The 9384-nt window shown below is 46.2% G+C and overlaps 1 protein-coding gene across 2 annotated transcripts in view; it reads left to right on the top strand.

Moving 5' to 3' along the window:
* The first annotated feature begins 371 nt into the window (after positions 1-371).
* BAIAP2 (BAI1 associated protein 2) overlaps positions 372-9384 on the top strand; it is a 41867-nt gene continuing 32854 nt past the window's right edge. For both annotated transcript variants that reach the window (XM_026082006.1, XM_026082005.1), the window contains exons 1-2: positions 372-467; positions 2570-2656. In XM_026082006.1, coding sequence (XP_025937791.1) covers positions 398-467; positions 2570-2656 — 157 coding nt within the window. In that variant the 5' untranslated portion in view covers positions 372-397. The remainder of the gene's footprint in view (positions 468-2569; positions 2657-9384) is intronic.

The raw sequence follows: 9384 nt of genomic DNA, 5'->3' as shown, positions 1-9384 counted from the left end.
TACTTCTGCACCGTTCTGATCCCATACCAGCCTGCGATTCTAATACACTTGGAGTTAATTTCTCCAAAATGAAGGAATATCTGTCCTTCCAGGCCAACATGGTCTTTATGATTTTGAAGATTATTCGTAAGACGTGGCTATACTTAAAACAAGGCTTGTCAGTGTAAGACCAGCATCCTCTTGCAGGCATCAGGAAGCTTGGATTGTGTTGTTGCCGGAAAGGGGTGTGGGAGGATTTTCTGCTCTGCTGTTGCACTTACAACTATCGTGAGTTGGCAGCTCGGTGCGCCTGCCCGGGCTGAGCGCCGAGATGCCCTCTCTGCCGGGAGCCCCTCTGGCTGCCTGCCCTCTTTGCTGATGCCTGATGTCCTTATTCTTTTGTTTCCTCTAGACAATCATGGAGCAGTTCAATCCCAGCCTCAGGAATTTCATTTCTATGGGGAAGACCTACGAAAAAGCCTTAGCAAGTAAGTGAAACTGCGCTGCTGATGCATTTATTGCTTAAACACGGGAAGCAGCAAGCCCTGTGAAGGGCAGCTGGGTGCAACAGGGCAGCATTGCTTCAGAGGCTGAAAACTAGCTTGGGATGTTTGTTTTTCCTTGGGAGAGCGAGGGGAGGAAACTTTGGAGACAGTTCTTGAACCTCGGGTCATCRGATCATATTGCTGCAACATGCAGGGCACAAGGCCTGCCTGGGGTGTGTTGCTGGGGCAAATGTCCTGGAGAACACGGTGGAAAGGATTTGAGCGTTAAAATGTTGGCTGGCAACTGGGTGATAAATATATTTCCAATCAACAAAGTTTCTCTAGCTTTAAAAGTCTTTAGAATTAAGATTTTATTTCCATTTAAAAGAGAGCTATTTAAATGTTCAGAGTGCCCAGAACAATGCACTGGAGGAGAAAGAAAATCCTAAAAATTCTGGGGACAGCTCTTGGAATATAGGATCCTTTTGGGAGCCATTTAGAGAAATATAGATCTAACTGATCAAAAGTAAACTGAATTGATGAAAACCAAAACTGGACTATTTTGACTTAAAATGACTTCCCATATTTCTTGGCCCCTATTTAGCTTGATTCTGTTTTGCATGTTTTAAGGCAGGCTTTATTTGACTGTAGAGTAAGGTTTTTTTTCAGAGAGGCCTCTGCTCCCTTCAGAAAATTGCATTGCACATGTCTCTTGGATTTTTTTTTAAATTGGTTCAGTGAAAATGCCTTTAAGGGAAGAGGCTGTCATAATCTTAAGCCAGTGGAAAAAAGTACTTGATCTCCTGTTCTTAAATAATGGTGTTTGAAATATGACCTTTACAAAGAATCTGTGTTCTTGTTTTGTGCCTGGAGCAAATCTTATTTCCACAAGTCAAATGAGGTTCCTAAATGTTTCCACGAAGCGTCTTTTAAGATGCAGTCCTCCGCCTTTCTCAGGTACAGACATTCCCCTGTGCCAGCACATTTGTTTCCTGCTAGTTCTCAGTATTGTTCTTAAGCGGATTTTAATGGGCCAACTTCCACAAGATGGGAAGTGCATCCATCTGAATCCACTGCCCAGGGACTGTAGGCTCTGCTTGATCTCCTGAGGCCTGGCACTTAATAAACCCGTATATGCAGCAGTGTTTTCCAGCTATGTTAAATGATGCTAATGAACCTGGGGCTTGTGAGTTGGGTGCTCTTTGGCTTCTTGATTTCCCTGCTCGGTCTCCTGCCTGCTGCAGGCAGCAGCGAAACGTTAAGTTTTCCCTGGCAAGGAGAAGCAGGGATTTGAACAGAGGGAGAAAAGATTGMGCTTGGGACTGAGGTTTTTATTCTTCTAAAATGTTATACTGATAATGCATCTTTTAATAACCTAGGTGGTGGAGCCTGTTTATAATGTGCCCATTTCATCTGAGTTTGAAGTTAGGCACACTGTTACTTCACCATCCGTTGTGGTAAACCAGTATGAGGATTTGATTTCTATTTTTCTCACATCCCTCTTCTTCAATGCCCTTTGAAGCCCAAGATCTTCCTGTAATTTTAAAAATTGTTTTTCGGCCATCCTTTATTTTGGATCGTGGAGCCTGTGGAGGCATCTAAAGGAAGCGTCTTAATCAGCAAATCGTGCTGGAAGAGACTTCAGCACATAATTTGATGCTGTTGAGCAAAAGCTGTACAACATGTTCTGGTGATTAGAGGAAACCCCCTGCTTATCTGATTAAAGTGGAGTGTGGAGCTGGAATGTCAACAAACAAGACTGAACTATAATGAAAGTCTCTGATATTCAATTATTTCACAGTGATTTTTCTGAGCAGTGTTAAGCAGGCTGGTTAGTTATACTGCAATGAAAACCAGCTAGATTTTTCATGTACCTTTTCTCTCCTAAATAACTCTATAATCTTGTTGCTCTAGCCTTCCTCTTTTTTAGTGTGTTTCTTCACTAATTTTGCTTGTTTGTTGTCCAGCCCCTCCCAGCAGGGTTAAGCCTTTGAAGTAAGAACCTTTGTTTTGTACAGTGTCCAACACTCAGATACAGTGCCACAGAAGTTGTGATAGCCATCAAAGAGAACGTAACCTGCGTTTTCTCTTTTTGATGCTTTTAGGTATGACATATGCAGCAAAAGGATACTTTGATGCTCTGGTTAAAATGGGAGAGTTGGCCAGTGAAAGCCAAGGATCTAAAGAATTGGGTAAGTCACCAACCTACTGTTAAATGGAGTCACGGTTCAGAACAGGCTCTGAGCCACAGGAATGAAACCAGGTTTTTTGCTGTAGGTGTGGGTAACGAGCTAAATAAGAAGCTGATCCTGCCTAATACAAATGGTAGTGGAAGTATCTTTGTATTTACTGTTAGCGTAGTGCATAACAAAACCAAAAAGCCTGCTGCTCTTGGCCTGAGGATCTGGGACGTTGGGGTGACGTTTGCAAAGAGAAAGTCAACCAGAGGGTGCTTTGCTGGCATTTTTTTTTCTTGCTTTGCAAATGAGAGAAACGCACTTGCTTCTGGTTTGGAAGCTGAGGCCGCATTGGCTGCYTCACTGGATTTTGGCCCTTTGAAAGAGAACAGGATTAAGCGGGTAAGAGGAAGAGGTTTGGGGTATGTGCAGGTCAGGTGTTTTGAAGTGGTATTTGTTCTGGTAGAAGCGTCGTACAGTRCTTGGTGGGTTGTGTGTGGTGGGAGCTGTATTTACATGCTGAGCCCAACGCAGCTGTTGCCGGATCGGCTGCACGTTGTYTGCCGTTTCACTGTACACTGCAACTGGTGACTTGTATTTGTTCAGTAGATTGGAGTTACTGCAAAGGCATCATGAGTGCTGATACTCTGACTCCTTTCCCTTTCTTTTATTTATTCTTCAGGTAAATCATTCAGGGAACTGCTTTTCCAGTTTTTCTACTAGTTGACATGTTTCATGCGTCATCCCCCCCGAAACTCCTTCATTCCTATTACTCTGCGCAAGTCTTGTTCTGTTTGTAGCTCTTCTCCCAGGCTCCCCTCCAGGGATGCTCTGTGGCCTCTTGCTAAGAGTCCAGCTGACTTGGGTGTTTGTACTGGTGCAGCTTTTGGAACTGGAGGTGAACTCCTCCTCCTCCTCCTCCTCTTCCTCCCAGTTCACTTGCTGGTCTCTCTTGCCAGATTTCTGTACCAGGAAATGGCAGATAGTACTCCAATGGGATCTTTGAAGCAGTCAATTTATGATCAAGAGTTTGAGCTGAAATGGCTCTTGAAGGCTTATAAAGCAATCCATAAATAACCCTTTCTTCAGTGGGGCCAGTTTTTGTTTTTGCAATATTCTGTTCAATATCAGACTTGAACCTACTCCGAGCCTTAGACTGATGCCAGTCAGTAATCTGAATTTTTATGGGGAAGCATCGAGTATCTACAGGAATCTATTTTATCACTTGGTTTAAAGCTGCGTGTAGTAATCTGTTTGTTTGCTAAATGAAACAGTCCTACCTAAGCGATGCATGTAGCAAGCAAAATTGTGGAAGCTGTGCAGATGCTACCGTTTAAAGGATTCCACTTCTGCTGCTTACCAGGCTTTCACTACATCTTTGGGGGTGAAAGATGAAGCAGCCCTGCTGTCCTGCTGGAAGTGAAAGTTTGGGAAGGTCAGTGGCACCTCAGCCATTTGAGAGCAAGAGCATGGGGAATGCACATCCTTCCCGTTACGTGAACCGCTGCTTCCCTCGCAAACAGCTGCAGCTTGAGCGAACACTTGGAACCTGGACCGTCTTTTGGTGGTCATATTTCTTAGCCTAAGAAAGAGAGGTTTGAAAGCAGGCTTTTTTGGTATATTCCTAGCAATCTCCCAACATTCATTTGGTATGTGGCTTGAATATTTTTAGGTTAGTTTAAAATGTTTCCAAATTACTGCATCTCCCATTCTTAGCGTGAAGCTACGTGGCTCACATTTACAGAAAAAGAAAATACCTGGCAGTTCTTGTTCAGTCTAGACCTATAATAAATGGCTGCTCATCAGACTTCTTGCTTTGCTGATCTTGCTGGTATTTATGGCAGCTACTCGGTAGAATCCATGCAGAAGAAAATGAAGATTAAAATTCTGGCTGAAATCTAGTGGAGCTGGTAACAGCCAATTAAACCCTCTCCTGGCCTGGCTTGAACAAGGACTTTGCAGAGCTCGGTAGAAGAAGCATTTTAGATTTGGGTTCCTGCACTGCCTCTGTGCTCGCTGAGCTAACCAAAGGTACGGCTTTTCCTGGGGAAACCTTTAACTTATCAGCTACAGAGAGTGCTGATAGCACAGGAAACGAGTGCTGGGGTCTGGGCTCTCTGCTTTTCCGTCTGGATTATTTCATCCCATACTGGGGGCTTTAGCAAACAGGCATGTTTGCAGCTTGCATTAATATTGTAGACCTAAGCTGATCCTTCTGTCTATATGCAGATGATTTCCTCCTTTAACAACAGGAAAAGGAAAGCTGTTCTGAGATGTAAGGCAGTGACTCCTGGATGTTCTTGCTGGGACTAACAGCTGCTGGCTGAATTCCCTTTCTAGCATCCAAGAAAAAGAATCCCAGAGATTTTTTTCTTCCTTAACCCTTTCTCTTCCAAATACAGGGGTCTCTGTAGTGCTGCTTCTGGGAGAGAAGGTGTCAAGAGTGTGGGGGGAAAAAATTGTAAATTCTGTTTTTGCGAGATAATTAATGTGGGGAAAAAAGGCCCCATCTCTCATGTCCACCCAGCAGTGTCTGCTGCTTGTGCAGATGTGCCGCAGCTGGTTTTATACCTGCTGGTTCACAGGCTGCTTGGCACAGCCCGTTACGCAGAGCTCGGAGCCGGTACGCAACGCCCCAAGGAGCTGGGTCAACGCTCAAAGGAGTTCGCCTGTGCTGCAAGTGCTCTTGTGGCTCTGTTTCTATCAGTACTCAAAACCGGCCAGTTTGATTTCCAGMATATTGTCATCTCTTCAGTATTACTTATAACCCTAAGGAGATTGTTCTCTGATTAAGTTGAGCACTGGAAAACTGCCCATCTGCAGCCTGTCCTTAGTTCTGTGCAAATGTGCTGAATGTCCTATGGACTGAGACTTGCTGGCTTTTTATTTTATTTTTTTAAATATAAATTCCTTTGGTTGCAATGATGTTGTATGTTTAATCTGCTGAAAACATTTGTCAGCCTTCCTAATGCCTGCCAGACAGCTACCTCCAAGTTCAATTCTCTGGTCAGCAGCTGCTTAGCACTTTACATTGTAAATGCTCCATCAGATTTTAGCAACTGTGTGTAGACAGGATAATCTTGTGTAGTAACAGAAAACAGTAATAAAGTACTTGAGCGCTAATCGGCTCTGGCTTGAGTTTTTGGGTGGAAGCATCTGGCTGGGGCGTACCTGTCAGAGCCCCGTTGCAAAGGTTTGTGAGACTCGATCTCTTGCTTTTCTCAACTAAAGTGATGTTCTGCCTGGGTGCAAGGTGTAGCTTTCAGTTGGCCTTGCACGACAGCTTTGCCCAATGCAATTGCCTGTAGCTCAGATCCTTTTTATGCTTTCTATAAGCTGGGAAAATCCTGAAACATTTTGTGGCTTTTGTTTTTTTATCTTCAGACTTCTTGAAACACTAGAAGAGTTGGTTTGTGCGTTCTCAGCTTTTAAATGCTGTGGCGGGGGCATTTGATCTGGACCGGGGAGACTCTTCCTTTTCCTGCTTGCCTCGCAGGCACTTGCGCTAATAGCTGCGGAGCGCTCGGCAGCAGTGCTCCCCAGAGGTCCGTGCTGTTTCATGACCCAGTTGCACGCCGTGTTTGCAGTTGCTCAAGATCTGCATAACTTCGTAGGAAGAGACCGTTCCCGAACGGTGCGCGGAGGGTGTTGGCGTCTTGATGAAGTGATAAATACTGAAGAGGATTCCTCAGGGAAGTATCGCATGACAGTCGCAAGCGTACCGCGATCCCGTTGACCTCGTGGCATAAGGTGTGCCTGACAGGCAGCTCTGCGGCAGGGAGTTGCCTTTTTGCGTCAAGCGATGCTTTGTGCGGCTGGCGCCCTGGCGAGGAGCGCGCTGCCTGGAAGACCGAGACTGGGCTCCCTTGGTGCTCTGGTCTGAGACRGTGGTGATGAAGTACGGCAGGAGCTGCCTTAAAAGAAAACCCGTTGCTGAGGCTGGGAAACGTGGCTAAATGCTGCCCTAGGAACAGACCAGCCTCTTGAACCTCAAGTGCTCAGCTTTCTTGGGCTGGATTTTATATCTTGAGGATATGAAATTGGTCAACAAGCAACTGAGCTCCCATTGCCTTGGAAAAAGGTTTCCGCTACTTGTCTGACTCCAGTCTATCACAGTGCTTGAGGTCTGCGTTCTACCTTGCTTCCGTCAGCCCGCAAGTTAATTCRGCGTTGGCCCTCCTTGCTCGAGGAGCTCGGTGCCCTCAGCTGAGCCATGCGAGTAGCTGTGCTGCTGATGGCTCCGTGCTCTGCGGCAGGGTGTAATGCCTGTCCTCTGGCTCCCAATGTCATATGGGAAGGTGGAGAGAAATACTGGTTATCGAGGATGTCTTCTGGGAGCGGGCTGCTGCGCGAGCCTAGGAAGCAAAGCGAATGTAGGTGGCTGAGACTAGGTCAGCAGTGGAAGTGAAGACTGCTCGTCTTGGCGTTCCTGGGAGCTGAGTCACTCTGAAGGGATGGCATTAAAGGCTTCTTCCTGCCTTGTTCTTCTGTCCTGGCTGCTTTCCAGCTTCTTACCTGGACAGAAGATTAGACCTGTGCCCACAGTTCAAGCTCTCCTTTGAGAGTGATTTCACATACTGTTCTTCAGATCTTCATAGTGGTTGCTGAGGTGGGTTTTTTAACTCCAGCTTCTCAGCTTCCCAAAAGCCTAAAAGTGTGTCCGATCACTGAAGAGTTGCTCTGTGCTTGATCTGGGAGCTCTTTGTAGAAAACTTCTGAAGAACTTGAGTCTAATTCGCATAAGTGCTCGGGTGGCTTTGGCCCTTATGTCCTCTGCTTGCCAGTAGAACTTAGGTGCTGAAGTCGCTCGGACGCTGCTCAGAGTGCTGCTTTTTCATCCCTTTGGGTGCCAGTTTAAAATTAGGTCATGGCAAAGTCATAGGAAGGGTTTTTTCTTTCTGAGGGAAGCACTTGCCTGGTAAACAGTCAGAGGCAATTTTCTTCCTGGCTGAGAGTGCGCTGGCACGTTGCGACCGTGACCAGACTGTGCTGGGGGCTGAACAGCAAGAGCAGAGAGCTCCTCTGGAGCTGGATTTGTGTTTTGGGGTCTTTTCCAAGGTCCTCCTGGATCAGACAAAGCTTCTCTGACTGAAGCATAGTGCTATCAAGGAGAAAGAAATACAGTAATTAATTTTCCATTGTAAAGCAGAACGAGCCTCTGCTAGATAAGAGTTTCCTTCTGATATACAATTTGCCTGATAAAATCATAGGTTATGTCCTCTTTGGGCTACTGTCATCTGCTATGGAGCTGTTTAGTGTCAGCGGAGGACACTGGATCTCAAGCATTTTAAACAATCTCTATAAAGATTTCAAAATGTTAGTGTTCTGGATAGATGTGTGATACACATTTCTGTAGCAAGTGTGTGTCCTGCTTGGCGTTCGCTGTGTGCTGAGAAAGGTGTCTGCAGCCTGAGCTGGAGCACAGACCTTGGCCCAGCTCCGTGACACTGAAGAGCAGAATGCCACCAGACTGCGTCCTTGTGGGACCGCTAATGTGGCTGTGCCTAGCTGGGAGCATCCCAGCCTGGGGGCCTGCTGTGACGGGAAAGGTCGTGCAGACTCTGGTGTTCGAAGGAGCAAGTTCAGGGTTTCTTTTCCACTGCAGAGCTCCAGCCTGACCTGATTCTTGTCGGTGGCTTGGGCATGGTTTGAAGGCTTCATTATGCTGAACTGAATCCTCTGGGGAGATTTATTAATCTCTTAATTGGATTTGCAGTTGTTTCAGGTAAAGCTTCCTACAGCGATGGAGATGCAGATATAGATCCTGTGAATGTCAGAGGTTACTGTAACAGTGAAGTGCTTAATATGGGGAAGACAGGCAGGAGCACTGAGCGCGGGAATGAGCTGGTGGTAATCGTAATGCTGGATGTGCACTCAGGCACATCTAGCTGAATTCCAGGAAAAATTTCCCAGTGCTCACTGAAAGTGTCCCTACAGCGAGGGCTGTTAGCTTGTGGAATAGCCCTCCTAGAAAAGCAGTGGTAATCTTGCTGCTTGATCCTTTTAAAATTGGACTTAATGATGCACTTAATAGATTGTAGGTAACAACTTTGCACTGGCAGAAGAATGGATGTTCTGGACCTGTACCGCTTTCATCAGTGATTCTGTTAAAAGGCCTAATTTGTTAGAGGAATTATTCTAGAAGCTCARAAATAGGCTTGCAGGGTTGTTCTTAGTCTAAAACTTCTCAGGCTGATGAAACTGCCTTTGGAAAAGGGAGCTTTTGTAGTCACTGTTAGAATAAGCAAGGAGCACATCTTTGCTGTAGCAGTCTTTGTCCTGAACCTGGTTAAAGCTCATTTGAAACGTAGGGCTCATTAAGTTGAAGTCTTAGAGCAGAGATTGCGGCTCGCACACCGTAATGGAGGTGCAGATGCAACGTTGACTGGGGATGATGCAGAAGGAGCCCGGCTCTGAGCCTCTCTGCTGGGTGCCAGCTCGGCAGCAGCACTTCTGGGGGTGTTTTTCTCCTTTCTGTGTGTAAGGTGCCTCCAGAAGGGAGGTTTTTAGCCTTTCGGAGAGGGAGATGGCCAAGAGAAGAGCATATGGGCTTTGCCTTGCTTCTGGGTGGCCACATCCCTGGAAGATGGGCAAGTGGAGAGAGTCTGATCTCGGGGGCTGTTTTCTGCAAWGAGAAGGTGAAGGGCAGCTCTTTGCAGCATAACAGGACTGTAAAGGCACACGGGGGGTTGCTTTGCCCTCACCATCATGCGTGGGCTGGCAGGTTGCTTCTGAGCTGAGAA

The sequence above is a fragment of the Apteryx rowi genome, unplaced genomic scaffold (assembly GCF_003343035.1).
Source record: "Apteryx rowi isolate R43461 unplaced genomic scaffold, aptRow1 scaffold_564, whole genome shotgun sequence".
NCBI classification, from domain to species: domain Eukaryota; kingdom Metazoa; phylum Chordata; class Aves; order Apterygiformes; family Apterygidae; genus Apteryx; species Apteryx rowi.
The sequence above is the reverse complement of the archived record's forward strand: the minus strand, read 5'-3'. Positions and strand labels throughout refer to the sequence as shown.